The sequence below is a fragment of the Nipponia nippon genome, unplaced genomic scaffold (genome assembly GCF_047370975.1).
Source record: "Nipponia nippon isolate SJK-2023a ecotype South Korea unplaced genomic scaffold, ASM4737097v1 scaffold_4, whole genome shotgun sequence".
Lineage (NCBI taxonomy): Eukaryota > Metazoa > Chordata > Aves > Pelecaniformes > Threskiornithidae > Nipponia > Nipponia nippon.
Window position 1 is genome coordinate 43,475,484 of NW_028262358.1, and position 15,521 is coordinate 43,491,004.

General features: G+C 43.9%; 1 protein-coding gene across 2 annotated transcripts in view; it reads left to right on the forward strand.

Annotated features, from left to right (window-relative positions):
- Positions 1-929: 929 nt before the first annotated feature.
- The window catches only part of B3GALNT2 (beta-1,3-N-acetylgalactosaminyltransferase 2), a 29,478-nt gene continuing 14,886 nt past the window's right edge, over positions 930-15,521 (forward strand). For both annotated transcript variants that reach the window (XM_087777282.1, XM_087777283.1), the window contains exons 1-4: positions 930-1,147; positions 11,394-11,541; positions 12,881-12,981; positions 14,099-14,292. In XM_087777282.1, coding sequence (XP_087633408.1) covers positions 1,045-1,147; positions 11,394-11,541; positions 12,881-12,981; positions 14,099-14,292 — 546 coding nt within the window. In that variant the 5' untranslated portion in view covers positions 930-1,044. The remainder of the gene's footprint in view (positions 1,148-11,393; positions 11,542-12,880; positions 12,982-14,098; positions 14,293-15,521) is intronic.

A 15,521-nucleotide genomic window follows, 5' to 3' on the forward strand; every position in this document is an offset into this window, starting at 1 on the left:
CTCCCCAGCCAGTGTGCTGTTCTGCAGCCGGTTGCCCTCTCGGCACATCTCGCGGTGGCGGTTGCAGGTAAGGTGCGAAGCTGAGCTTGGACTGTTAACATCCCATAAAATACTTTTGCAAGAGCAAGAATGCTACCGGCAATTCTTGGCCACGATCCAGTTGCAGTTAAGGGCGCTCCGATTGTCTAAAATCCCCCCCTGGAATTTCAGTCCAATAACATGTTCCTTGCTGGCATAAAATACTCCAGAACAGTCTGTAATGCCGTGGCAGTTCTTTGCCAAAGCGAAGCGCTCTCTCCTCTTTATTGGATTAGTAAAGGATTGTTCTGGAAAGCTATTTTGTTACTCTACGATGACTTTTTAGAAGGGGCATTCAGCAGATCGTCGTCGCGTTGCACGCAGAAAGATTAACGGGGGAAGGTTCCCCCCGAGCCGGTGCCCCGGTCCCCCGCCCCGCCGGGGCCAGGCCGCACGGCAGCGGGAGCCGCGGGCAGGGCCAGCGCGGCGGGAGGCGAGGCCGGCGGCTGGGCCCCGGGGGCAGCCCGGGCCGTCAGGGCAGGAGCCCCCTCCCGCCGCTCCCCTGAGGGGAGCGATCCGTACGGACCAGGCGCTGCTACCGCCCCGCCGACCCCCCGCCCCCGCCGCCTGCGCTCCCTGCCGTGTGAAACGTGAGGTAAAGCCCTGCTTCCTCGGCGGTTCCCCGCGGGGGGGACGCCCGCTCGGCTCTCCCCGCCGAGCACCCGCCGTCGCCGCCCGCCGTGCGCAGCCGACCCGGCCCCGCTCGCCTCAGCCTCCCGGGGCCGCGCCGCGCCGCCCCGCGGCATTGTGGGGGCTGTAGGCGGCCGCCGCCGCCGCCCTCGCCGCCGCTGCCCGCCGGGGCTGGGGCGGGACTGCAGCTCCCGGCGGCCGCGGGGCAGCGGAGCCCGGCCCGGCCGAGCGGCGGCACGGGGAGGAGCCGCGGGCGGCCGAGTCGGCCCGTCGCCCCGGCGCCGCTGGGAGAGGCCGGCGCGGAGGGGAAGGGGCTGGCTGCGGCGGCGGCGGCCAATGCGAAACTGGCTGGTGCTGCTGTGCCCCTGTGCGGTCGGGGTCGCGCTGCACCTCTGGCTGCTGCTCAGCTGCCCCGGCGGCCCCGGGGGGCACCCGGCAGGTAGGGAAGGGGCGGGCGGCGGGGGCTGCCCGGGGCACGGGCACCCCGGGCGGGCAGGGCTCCCCCGCCCGCAGGAGCCCGGTGAAGAGAGGCCGGGGGCCGCGGGGCTGGCGGGGCAGGGCGCTTGTGGGGCGGGCGGAAAGGAGGCGCCCGGGACGGCGGGCGGCCGGGGGCGGTTAACGGGGCTCGGCGGCGGCCCGCGCGGGAAAGGGGCGCGTGTGGGGGGGAGGCTGTGGCCGTTGAACGGTCGGGGCCGTCCCCCCGCCGCCTAACGCCGCGGCGGTGCCGGCGTTTCTGTGTCTGTGGGCAGCGCTTCCACCGGCGGGTCTGCCCGCCGGCTGCCGGGCTCGGGGGCAGCCCGCCGGGGGGAAGCGCCCGGAGCGCCTGTGCGGGATCAGCGGCGGGTAACGAGTCGCTACGTCGAGCTGTGGAGAGCAGCGCTGGTTCTGCGGCTTCAGTTGGAGGTACCGGCGGCGGCCGCAGCTTGCTGTGGGGCGGCAGCCCCTTCCGAGACACCCCCCGCCACGGGCGCCCTGCCGCTCCCGCTGAGGTGCGTGGGGAAGACCTTCCCACCCATTTCACTTGCGTCGGGTCGTCCCCAGTCCTCAGAACAGCCCTTTGCGCTGTGCCGCGTTTGCCTTAGCCGTCCTTAAAACCCCTGTGGTGCAAAAAGCTATTCGTAGGACGGGGTGTGAAGTCAGACCCCGAAGGGCTCGCGTTGTGCTCTTCGTAAAACGCGTTGTAGTTTTCAGGCTGCAAATCTGCATGCCTGGTAGAAACAGGCACCTGCTGGAAGAGAAACTTTTCTCGGCTACCCATAGGTGCTGTTTGAGAACATTAAGAAATACGCTACAGGACGTCTGAAGAAACGATCAGGAAAAAGTGGAGTTTTTTTTCCTTGAGATCTGCTTAGAACTCTGTTTAGCGACCCGGTAGCCTGTTCACTAACAAAGCCGCACTTCGCGACCGGTGCCTGGTGCCTGTGCAGAGCGTACACACCTGTGAGGCAATGAGAGACCGCTGGATTCCAGTGGTGGTTAATAACGCAGGTGTGAAAGGAGCAAAGACAGCTGATGTGGGTAGTCTGAAGGCCGCAGAGTTGTATGGGTGTCCCTGTGTCTGTATTCTGGCTGTTGCACATCAAGTGAGCGGTGGTCACACGTGCATTGTGGAAGAAGGAGCGTTCCAGTTGTGAGCCTGAAGCGCGTTTGAATTCTCTGGTTGGTTTTGTTCCTCATCTTTCACGGTGCTGCTTTTGTAACTTCAGTGCATTGAAGTGGAGTTGGAAGAGGCAATGTGGAATCTCATGATAACCTTTCATGCAGAACTGTGTTTTCCACTAACAAAACATTCCTAAAGAAAATCCAGAAGTTTCTCAGTTGGGGAGGGAGGGAAGAAGCTTTGCTCTTCAGAGAGTCACTGTTTCAAGCAGTTATTATTGGAATCTGTGTTTGTTACTGTGAAACTATGTTGCATTGGATAATGTTAGGATAACTAGGATAAAAAAAAAAACGGTGCTTTTTTAATGCTGAAAGAGTAAGTGTACATTTTGTTTGTGCAAGGGTTATTTAGTTGTAACCTATTGAGTAATGTATTCGCACTGAGGAGAGAAAAACGGATGCCTCTTATAAGAAGAGAACTTCCATTATCCGTAGGAAAATGCTCAATACTGTACATGTGCTGTCTCTTTGTAGGCCTGATCCTTGCATGGTAATTTAAGGAGAAGTCTGCCTCTTAGCCTTCACAGTACAGCAAAATGTACAAACTGTAGGTACGGCTGCCTTGGCAGAGGAAAGAAGGGTATGCTAAGTGACCTCTTTTATCTCTGATGTCTTTTGTGTTATATTTTTTTATCATTCAGAGTGTTTTAGGAACATCAATGAATTCGTATACAAGAGTAAGAAATGTCCCTATTTATTAAAAGGCTTCTTGAATCTGAAACTATTTAAGAGGATCTGGTACTGCCTGATAAAGCCAGTCTTGTTTCATTTGATTATTGAGCAATCTTTTTTTTTTTTCTTGTTTACTGCTCCAGCTGCTCTTTATTACCTACTACCTGCAATCACTGGTATGAATAAAAATTAAATCTGATCTTGGGACAGTGTTTTACAATAGCCGTGACATAAAAATGCATTATTTGTATATTCTTTGGTATTTCTGTGTAATGTCTGTGTGTCTCAACAGTTGTGTAGTGTCTCAACAGTTGCAAAATTAGCTACCAGTGGAGGTCAAAGGCAGAGTGAACAGCAGTTCTATTTCTTGAGGAGTTTAATTCCCCTCTCAATAGTCATCGTGTGCATGCGCACAAATGGAAATTTGTTAAAAAGTCGATAACCTGTTTTAGTGATTTTTTTTTTTTTTTTTTTTTACCATGATGTCATTGACTCATTAACACAAGACTGGAATAGACATCTCTGGCCGTCGGTTCTGCTTACTTTTTCTAATAAGCAGCTCTTGATCTCAGTCTTAAAATGGCAGCTGGGCAGCCTACATTTATTTAGTGATGGGTTGGGGTGGCTTTTTGTTTGTTCACTTGGATTCCTACCAGTCTTAGGAAGAGGCTGTTCCAGAAGCTTGTTGTCCTGATTAGAAATGTTTCCTCATTTCTGGCCTAAACTTATTTGCAAGTGGTTTATGCCCTTCTGTCCTTAAGCCTTTCAGTTAAAAGGGTCTTTCTCCTTCTTCACGTACACCTCCATCATGTAACCATAGAGATCAAAGGTATCTGTTTTGAACCTTTATTTACTTAAGCCGAGCAATTCAGGACCTGCTAATTTCTACTGGCAAAATAGGCTTTCCACTTCTGGAAAGCAATGCATTTTTGTTGCCTACGGGTCAGATGATTTTAAATGCAAACAGCGTTCCAGTCGTCACTCATTCCATCTACTTCTCTTCCTCTATTGGAACTACCTCCTTTAGTAAAACCTTCTTCTTAACTACCCCATGTGAAAGGGCTGTAGTCTGCCTGCATGCTTTGGCCCTCCATTGTGTCTCTCCCGGTGCAGTATTCTGACTTTCTCTGTGTTCATGATCACTTTCACCTCGGTGTCACAGAAGATAGAGTACACTTCTTGTAGGCAGTACTCATTAATTGGAAAAAAAATAAATAGGATCAGTTCCGAAACTAAAGGCACTGGCCTTTGCGTTGCTGTCCTGACATTGGTGGCTCCCTGCTTTCTTTTTGTTCATCAGTTAATGGGACTGTAATTCATACTTCTGAGCAAGACTTGTGCAAGAACACGCTTTTAGGTTTAATTGAAGTCCTTGTCTAACTGGTTACAAACAAGTGCTATCCAAAGGAAGTTCGTGGGTAGGAAGCTTTAGTTAATTTTTGTAAAAATCTTAGATAAATGCTAATTATAAAATGACCTCAGAAACTTGAGAAAGAACAGACAGACCTGCTTTTAGCACTCCAGGTGGATTCATTGCTAATTGTGTATCTTAATTGATGGCACAAGTCTTATTGAGTAGGAAATTACTCATGGTAGGGCTTCAGTTACAGTGCCTAATCAGAAAGCCCCACACATTGAATGGAATATGCTACTTCTTTGCTGATGCTAATGCCCTTTAAGACGTTATTCCTGTTACATTTCTGGGGGTGTGTGGCAGCTAAGAATTGGCCCTTTTGGTTTTGTTGGAGTCAATCTTTTACTAGCAAATAATTATGCAACATATTAAAAACCACCATTTTCTAGAAACTGCTTGAATGCCATCTGTTGTCCTGTGGTTCAGCACATACTTCTATAAGCACTGGCCTAATGGAACCGTATACAGGGTTGGTTAGGCTGGCATTTAGTGATCTGCTTTGCAGAATTAGGGCTGTCTCCCTCATGGACTAGACTGTGTACGTGACAGGTGAGAGAGGAGGGAGAGCTTAACCTGCTTTTGGCTTTTCAGTACTGAAATAACAAAATGTAGAATCAACCTCTGAGGTTATGAGTGATTCCGTGCTCTGTCAGAAGAAATTCTGGCAAAATGTGATACTTTCTTAAGAAAAGATGTTGTTTGAAATCTGTTAAGCCTGTCTGTCAGGGAGTAGTATGTTGCTTGGTCACAAAGTTATTTCATCTTTCGTAAGCATGTAAAGGCTAATAGGCTGATGGCCATGGAAATGGAAACCTTCCGTCAACAGGTCAGGTTTGGCATTGGCAGTAGCTGTGCAGTTCTGCCTAAAGTGCCAGTTGTTCCCAGCCGTGATTTGCGAGATCTTACTATAACATTGTTTTCCAGGGATGGGCCATCCCCTCACCTTTGCTGGGTGTAGAATCATAGAATGGTTTGCGTTAGAAGGGACCTTAAAGATCAGCTGATTCCAACCCCCCTGCCATGGGCAGGGATGCCTTTGACTAGACCAGGCTGCTCAAAGCTCCAGCCAGCCTGGCCTTGAACACTTCCAGGGAGGGGGCATCCACAACTTCTCTGGGCAACCTGTTCCAGTGCCGCACCACCCTCATAGTGAAGAACTTCATGAAATGAAGTGGCGTGAAATAATTGACAAAGAATCCACAACAAAGCTGACAGTGTTTTCCAACTGAATTGGGATTTTTTTTTAGAGTTTGCAGTTATTCTGTGGACTGATGGCTGAGACGTTGCAAACTACTAATGAGCAGCACTGGAGTTGCATTTTTGTGTTTTGGCACTGGAGCAGGGGGCAAAGAGTACCAGTTCTGCCAGAGTTGGAGAGCATGGTTTGTGGCTGAAGGAAGCTCTTCACCAGTTCTCCCCTAAATTGCCCACTGAGTAGAACAGCCAGAAGGGAGCAAACAGCCTTGCTTGGGAGCTTTTGTTCCACGGCATCAGGGATTGGTAACTACTTTTCAAAGGATAAAAGTGCTGTGCTCCTCCCCGCCCCCCAAGAAAAGTATTCGTTTGGGTGTTGCAAAAAGGATTTGCTTTATTCCTTTTGTGTCTATGCTTCTGATGCTTTGGCCATTGTTCCCAGATTTGTCTAGAAGTGTGCAAGTGCTGTATCATAAATGGTGTTCAGAGCACCGTCATCCCACCAGTATTACTACTGTCACTTTGCAACTCAGAAGGATCCTGCTGTTCTATTTCTTTAAGGGAATGCTGTTGATGTAAAAAAAAAAAAAAAAAAAAAAATTAAAAATCTGCCTACAGAGGTTTTCCTCTTTGAATCTGTAAAGCTTGTTTAAAAGCTTGTCTAAAGTCTTGTCTGTCTCAAGAAGCACTGTGCTCCTGCAACAATCAGGGATGCACATCTTGGTGATTTTTAGCTCTGGTATAAAGTAGGTACTGCAGGGGGGGTCATGTAGCTCTACTTGCAGAGAAACCTGTAATGCAGATGAGCTATAGCAGATTACTTTAAGCGAAGAAGATTAGAGAGGGGGAAAGAGCTGCTTTTGCTCTTTGGTTTGTTCTTTTTCTGTGTGTGTCAGCATTCTGTGAATACAAACCTTCTTTATATTCAGTTAATTCCTTCCTCCTTGTTTGTTTGGATCTTTCACAGAGTAGCACAGAAGAAAGGGAAAGGCATTTAAAAACAGGAATATGGTTGCAAACTCACAAGAATAGACAGAACAACCTGGAATGTGTGGGGGCTTTTTGGGGGGTGTTGTTCCTTTTTAGTTTTATCATATGAAGTGGATTAGTTGAGAATATTCTTAATAACTGGCCTACTTAGCGTCATTCATTGATATTTTTTTTTTTTTTTTTTTTTTTTTTAAAAAAAGAGGTAGCTGCATGGGTAGCAGAAGATACAAAGCCCAGCCTTCTGTGGAGCTTGCTTATTCTAGCAGTCTCCCATGGAGGTTCTCTGGTGCCTGATAGTGCAGGTAAGCCCACGCTGCTGTGTTTCTCAGTGCGGGCACTAACAAGGAGTCTTTTCTCTGTCCAGTCCAGTTCCGTGAAATGTGGGATCTTAATCACTTTGGGGACTGCACACTATGTCAAACTTGAATGCAAATGACTGGCAAATTTAGTAGTTGGTAGGGGACTCATCAATAGAGATATGTGCAGCAAGATCATATTTACCTTGTTTATTGACAAAATCAAGCTAAATGATCTCTCAATCTTTTCATCTCCTTATAATGACAGTAAATATAATTAACAGCTTAACTTGACATTTTACTTGAGAATCAGTCTGACAGAAAGAAGAGATGCATGTTAATCTTTGTAGTTTGGGATTTTGAAAAACTTCAAGAGCTTGTTGACTGCTGCTGAGGTGGTTAAAATCTGACCAGAGCCAGCAGACTGCCTGTTAGCACTGACCTCTTTCCATGGCCATCTTGGAAGAAGACACGCCTCTGCATCTTTAGCCTTGTCTTCTAAGGGCACAGCTTTGTGCTCTATATATGCACTTGTTTACCTCTTCCTGCGTCTCTCCCTAGCTTTGATCTGTTGGTAGTTCTCAGTCGAGCTTGACAGACAGGTGGAGGTCCCAAAGACCAGCGTTTTCATGAAGTTTCATGAAAATTGGTGACCAAGAATCCTGTGAGAGCTTACTGCAGCTCGTACTGAGGTGAAAAACTGTACTAATAGAAATACGTGTGTGGTCAGGCATCAGAGAATTATGTGGGAGCCTGTTCTTACAAAAACCCCAGCCCAAGAAAGCTTCAGCAGGAGCTTGTTATTAACCATGTGACACAAGACTCTGGCAGGCTGGACTTCAGTAGTCTTAGAGCTGACAGAAGGACTCCTTACAGTTGCTGTACAAAATTAAATTGATCTCAGCAGCTGAGAAAGGGCTGCTTCCTTTCATGTTTTTGTAGCTTGTGCGGTGGGTTAACAGCCTCAAGCAAAACAGCAAAGTGAAAGCAATTTTGTTCCTGATGCTAAAAGAGTGTAGGGTAGGAATTGCACATTTGGCTACTTTGTTCCACTGAGAAGTCTTGGGCTGCGCGATACAACTGTGATGCAGCTTTAAGACAGTGAGAATTCAAAAGCAATGCAACTAGTGATAGTGTGACCTTTGAATTGGAAAGGCTTCCTCTCCTTCTGCATCCCTTTAGTTACCAACACTTTTAGGGTTTATCGTGGAATGTGGTATGTAGCTTTTTTCTTTTTCTCTCCTCCTCCTTTTTTTTACAGGGTTTTTTTGTCTTTGTAATTAGAAAATGTAAAGGCTTAATTATCTTGCACAACTAGTGCAAGGTAAGAGTGATATAGTATGTATTTTTTAAGCCTATTATCAAGACTTAAAATTTTGGCCTAAGAATGCACAAAAATAGAACATATGATAAACAAGTTTGATCCCCAGTGGCAAGTATTGATTGCTTGTATAAATACTTGACTATTATTGACTTGGAGGTCAGCAATGTTTTCTCTTAACTTATGCTGCATCAGAGTGTATATATATGCACATATCTGAATTATCCTTATAAATGAATAATAAATAGTCTTAGTCTTTTTTTTCCCCTGTACCTCTGACTTTATCACCCCTTTTTTTGATAATGCTAGTTCAGAGAGAGACACATGAATCTCTTTTTCTGAAAGTTTAGCAAACATTTTTCCATAGGAAGTAGAAACGTTTGCTAACAAGCAGAGAACTTATTCATTAGGTTTTTGTGAAAGTAAGCTTTCTTTTATTTTTCTTTTTCCATTTTCAGTGGTTTTAAGAGTAAAATGGCATAACCCTTGGGACAGAGAAGACGATCTTCTGAATATAGGCTGAAGATGGCCTAAAACATGAAAGAGCTGTCTGTTCTAAAAGCAGTAGGATATTAATTCTGAAGCATCCGTTACATTAACATTGTTCCCATGTGAATGGTTCATAAGGAAAAGCTTCACTCATTTTAAAATACAAACTAATTAAAAGTATGTATACTTGATTTGAGTAGCTTATTTTTAGTTGTTTTTTTTTAATTGACTTAAGCCAATTTATGCTATTCTGAGCCAAGTCACCCCATAGACTTCTGCTCTTAGTTTTATTTCTCTCTAATTTTGGTTTAATAAAATGATTCCGCTTCTAATTAAAAGTGATATCTTAAAAACCAAAAAACAATACCTCATGTGCAGTCTAGAAACACGTTAGTCCTCCTATGAGATTTATGTCGGAAGGCTTGCAGTTAAGGCTGCAGAGGCTGTTTAAAGACTAATCAAGGGATGGAAGAGGAGCCAGGAAAGAAAAGGGACTGTGAGAGAGAATTATGAGACTATAGAGGAATTTGCTACAATGTTGTAGTCTTACAAACCTGTGGCTGTCTCATGTACCTCTGCTGTCGTGGAGACCTGGCAGATCTTGGCTATGTAATGGCCTCTGAAGACATACGGAGCCTCTGGATAGTTGGTATTTACCAGCATAAAGGAAAACTAAAATTGTATTCACATTGAGCAATGTGTTTGATTTACAAGTTTCTTCAGATGTTATACAGGGCAGTAGGTTTGTATTTAGCTCTGTCAGCAAACGAATCATATTCCTGAACCTTGCCACCAGTTCAATGTATGGTTGTTATTAGAGATGTAACAGTTGACTTTAGTGAAAAAACGAGGAATGGAACTAGTGGCTTGCTGCTTGGGTTTTTGAGTCACTCAGCATAAGTCGATGTAAACTTTCTTAATAGGTTAATGTTCAGCTTAAGTTATTGATAAGCTGGTAGCTGTTGTCAGTACAGATTCATTTAAATAATTGTGGAACTTAACCTTTCTCTTGAAAATCAGTGTTTGCGTGCTTAGAATTAAAATATTTAGTGGGAAGTAGACTGGGAAGAGTTTGTCCATGGAAACGTCACTCTGTACTTTCCCTGCTCTTGTACTGTTCTTAGAATCAGTTGCAGAGCACTGTTTTATTTGGCTTTGGGACTAGGGAGTCAGGTGCAAGCCATTATCAATAGCCCTTAAAGCAAAAAAAAAAAAAATGTTCTGGAATCTCTTGGTGTTGATTCAGTGGAGAGCAAGTGCGAGGCCTCTCCACTGCGTAGTGCACACTGAAGATGGAATATAAGGCTGGGTGGACGTCTGGTGTGATTTGGCACAGCAGTTCTTGTGGCGGGTGCTGCGAGGTCCTAGGTTAACGAGCAGTTGTAACAACACCGATCTGTCTTCTCGGTTTCAAAGTGGACAAAGGGGATGCTGGTCGAGAAGGTAGAATCTGGATTATAATCCAACTCTTTCTAGTGGGAGTACACAATACAGACTTGGAGATATTTTTGGTCTCTTTAAAATTAGATTTTAAAAAATCTTGTCTATACTGTATGCAGTAGTTTAGAGGGCCCTCACATTTACATTTGTTTTCTGTATCTGCAGCCTAATGGAAAAAAAAAAAATAGTGAGATGAGGGGAAAGCAATCCTTTGCTAAAGCTAAATATAAATCTCTCAACTCTAGAATGTCTGATAAATTAAACTATGCAAATTCACTTTAGCTACTTGCCTGACTGTTTGCAGGCTCAAAGCCAGAGCTTCTCAGGTCTCTATCTGGTCGTAATCTTCCTTGAAATCAAGTCCAGCTTTCATGATCTCTAAATTAAAACAGCACAAGCTACATCATGGATTACAAGTATTGGCAGTGACATCCAGCTATGAATACAGCCAGAGCATTCCCCTCTGTAGGGATGTAATACCCTCTGTGAAGGAAGAGCGGTGTTCAACTTCAAAAGATTAGAAACGATAGGCCTTGACGTACTAGACTGAAATGGTGAGGCAGAAGGACGGTCCAGCAGTTTTAAAAAGAAGGGGGAAAATGGGCACATTTCTGAATCTGACAGGCCTTGTTTAAGTATTTTTTTTCTAGGTAGAATAATGGTGAATTCCAATAGTGAAGGCCTGGTACCAGTGATGACAAGCCTCCAGACTTCAGGGTAAATCATGCTGGAGGAAGTATCAGTGAGCAAGCAGAAGGCTCAAGAGTTTTGCAGAGGCAACAGTAGGACCTTGTGTCTTGCCTGATTTCTGATGGCTGATAGGAAAGAGAAGCCCAGCAAGAGCGTGTTCTCGGGGCAGTTTGCTCCTAAGACAGGCAGGCAAATATTTGAAGAATGGAAGATGCTGTCAGTCAAAACCAAGGCCTACGTTCTTGCCTGCTTTGTGAGTCATAGTTTTAGTTCTGTTTACCTGCAGTGACTTGCTTAGTTCGTTGCAGTAAAGTTTTCCTAGATTGCTAGTGAAGGTTTTGACACGTTGAAAATGTTTCCCTGATTCTGAACCAAGAATGCAATAGTAGTTCTACTTCTTGTTTTTAGTGTTTCAGGTTCCCAGTAGTCTTGCTTTTGAGATGCATTTTAATTATTGCTCGCAACTCAGGCTTGTGCTAATACGTGCATATAATAAATCTCTGTCACTTTGTATTTCTAGGTCCACTGGCCTTCTTTCCTCAGTGGAAGCTGAAACATTATGATGTTATTGTAGGTGTTTTGTCAGCTCGACACAATCATGAACTGCGCAGTGTTATAAGGAACACTTGGTTCAAGCACCTGAAACAACATCCTGCGCTGAGCCAACGGTAATCTCTAGCGTTTTGTAATTTGGGGCTTTGAGGGGGGTGGGGGTGGGGAAACACTATAATGCTTAAATATCTTGATTTAATTTTTTTTTTTTTAAGTATTTCCTTTTTTTGCTTTATTTGTGAGCATCTTGTACTCTGATTTGATCTGCTTAGTAATATATAAGAATATTGCTTATTCTGGGATGGAACTATTTTTTTAATACAAGGAATAAAATGTAATTGCTTGACTGTTCACTGCTGTTTGTTTGTGCGGTTAGCTGCCACTATTCATTAGTGATGTATAAGACTTTCCCTTTTTTGTGTTGCAGTGTACGCTTTGTACAGCATGCAACTTGAAATGCTTAGTAATCCAAGATACTTGAAAGTGGGCAGGATCACATTTGGTGAGAGGACCACAAAAAAACGCTTACGACAGCCTCAACTGTAAAGTTCAGGTTTATTTCCCACTGCACCAGGTACACCAAACTGCTGCAGTGTGAGTGACCAGCAGAACCCTTCCTGATTGCTTGCATAGACCTGACAGCCTACAGACAGCTCTGTTCTTGCTGAGAAAGTTCTGCTGCAGTTAATTCCTAGAAGCGTTGTCATCTTGATAGGCCTCACATCTTGGTACCTGCCTTGCGCTGAAAGCCTTTTACCGTTAACAAATTTGGTGTCAGCATGCAGTTTGGAGTGACGCATAGCTACTTAAGTCATCTAAAAATGTGACCTTTCATAGCTTATATGGAGTTCCGGGAGGATATTTAGCTGCTAGGTGAAAGACTGGGCTAAGGTGGATCCTCTTGCTCTTCATGCTGCTTGTTGTCTCCTGACTGTGGCACAACCATGATTGGGGCTGGAAAGAGCAACCTGTTGTTTTGCTACAACCCCAAGTTGAGACATTTCATTGTAACGGATAGTCTGGAGTCCTTGTTCCTCCTTTGATGCTATGTGTCTTTTTTCTTCTTATTATTTTTTTTCATTGCCTTTTGAATGCAGAATATTCAAACAATCTTGAATTAGTAATGAAGCCAGGCAGGGAAAGGCAGGGCTTCAGAATCCTTCAGTGTTGCCTTAGGTCTTTTTCTGTTTAGTGTGCTGGCTGTCTTGAATCCCATTCCTAGTTCCCAATCTTCCTGTGCTCTCATTATGAAATGTAAAAGGCTAATGTGGGTTTGAAATTGAGCTCCTATGAGGGGATTAATGTGATCGCTCGATGTAGAGACCCTCATTGCTGATTTTTAAGGGGTTCAAAATCTTAATCCTGTGAAAGACAGGCCATTGTGATGAAATAAGTTTATTGAAGGTGGAGGGAGGAGGGAAGAGAACTGGTGTTAATAAAACCAAATTATTTTAGTGTCCTTGTGAAGTTTATAATAGGTGCGCATGGTTGTGCTGTGCCAGTGGAGGACAGAGAAGACCCCTACTCCTGCAAACTTCTGAACATCAGTAACCCAGGTATAGAAATGAACTTTTAAAAATTCTCTGATCTGAACTAGAACTAATCATCTTTCATTATGAGAGTAGTTTGGGGTGCTTAACTGAGACAGCCAGTCTTGAAAATAAATGCCACCTAGAACTTGCTGTCTTAACAGTTCCATAACCTTCCTTTAAGTACCATGTACAGGCAAGAAAGTGAGATATCTTTGGGCGTGTGAAGGGGAGGCCATTGGCTTCTAATGGATTTGCATTTTCCTTGCATTGGGGGACAGTCTCTGCCATATAACGTGCATTTTTACTCGATCCCCTTGTAAAATGAAGTTGGAGAGAGCTGGAATGACCTGGTCCAGTGTCATATGTGAAGACAGTAGCAAGGCGCCAGTCTTGAGTGTGAGGTGGACTTCTCTGGTGACAAAGTGAATTCTAAGCAAGTCTGGCTGACAGGTTTTTCAGATTCCGCCCTGGAGAGGGAACAATTAAGAAATGTACCATGGGGAAAAAAATGAAATGCTGCCATACAAAAATTCTGAACTAAAATTGTAAATTCCTCCTGTCACCTTTTTTTCTATTTAAATTTTGTTCCTTAATTGCGAGTTAACTAAGGACTGCTTGGCACTTAGGCTATGATTCACCATAAAATGAAACTTCTGTTACTTTCTCTTTGAATGGCAACATCCACTGCTTAACCAGTCTCCCGTGAATAAATGGTACCTCAGGGCTTAGGGAGGAGATAATGCCAAAAAGCAGGCAGCTGAATTAAGTGGAGGTGTATGCCATTTTGATGCATGAATAATTATTTTAATATGCTAATATACAGATATTCATGCAATCAAATAGCATTTTTGCCTTCGCTCTGTGGATTTATTGTGTTTCTAATCTTTTGTCTGTGGATATGTAGGCATTGATTTGCAATTGGTGGTAGCTGGCAGATTGCTGCATCACTCTGAGTTTCGCCTTGCTGCAGTCTGCAGCCAGTTGTATTTTCTTCTCCTCCAGCATTTGATTATCCTTGTGCGCTTGCAAGCCATGCTAATTAATCAGAAAGCTTTGTGTGTATCCAGTGTGCTTTTTGTGTATCCAGTTCAAGAACTATGAAGTCTTCTCACATTACTTCTGTCCTTTCTTCCTCATACAGTTTTGAATCAGGAAATCGAAGCATTCGGTCTCCCGGAGGACATATCTTCTGTGCTATCTGAAGACAGAGTTGTCAGTGTGAACTTTCGTGTACTTTACCCCATTGTCATTACCAGTCTTGGGGTATTTTATGAGGCGGATGGGGTGGGATTCCAGAGGAACATCACTGTAAAACTGTACCAGGCAGAACATGAGGTAAAGTATTGTAGTTATCTTTTGAAAGTGGACTAAAGCATGTTGTCTCTTTATTGTGGATTAAGTTCTTGCAGAAAGCAACATGCTGTGTTGATGATTTAGAAGACAGGTACTTAACTGACAAGCATATGAATTATATTTTTCTTCTGTTGCATTGTAAATTCTTATTTCACACACACATATATATATATATATATATACACACACATACACACATGCAAAAGATGAAATTCACAGAGTGCTATGAGTTAATTTAAATGCCCTTTGGAAAGAGCGCTTAAATCTAATTCCAAGACACAATTCTGATTGCACTTGAGGTTCTAAAGTATTGATAGGTATTAAGGAATAAAAAATAACTTGAATATATTTTAAAACACGTGTAGAAAGACGCATTTGGTGACTTCAAGCAGAGAGATGCAAGACAGCTCTAATTTTTTCTTGTTTGTCTTCTGGCAAGACATTTTGAGATTTCTAGAAACTGGTATTATTTGCAGGTAATAATCAAACTTCAGTGATAATTTCGCCCCACTCCCAAGCTGTTACGGGTTTGATAGAATAGCTCAGTACTAACCTGGAGGGGGGGAAAAAATAATTCAGCATGTTGTTGCATTTGGTATATTGCATTTATCTCTACCAATAACTTGATAGGCCAATTTCAAGACTTCGGGCTATGCTACAGTAGAAAGAATTTTAAATTTAAGTTAATAATTAAAATTAGATACAGAAAATATACCAAAGTGTAGCTTTTGTGATGAACTTCCAAAGAGTTTGGTTTATAATAGCAAAAAAGTATACTGTAATCAGGTTTATGTTTGATAAATGGTAGAATTCTAAATGTTGGGAGCCTAACAACTTGATCTGCATTAGCTTTTTACTTCCAGTAAAGGAGAAAAATTAGTATCATAGGAGTGCTTGGAGACTGCCAGATTCCCAATCTTCAGAAAACAATGCAGCATCTTTATGTCATTTGTTGTTATCTAAGAGCTGTCTGGTGGCCTACATAATATAGTAGCAATTAAGTTTTAGGGGTCAGCATCCTCTGTTGCAATTAATAGTAGTCAGCTATTTAAACACAAGATAGAAAATCTGTAGACTGGGAAATGAGTCTGAGTCTTCCAGATGATGTGCTCTGTTGGTTGGATTCTAGTTGGACTTGCACTCTTGTTCCATTGTTGCTTGCTTCCACCGTATCCATCCAACATTTGAATTCTGTGGAGCCTGTGAGACTG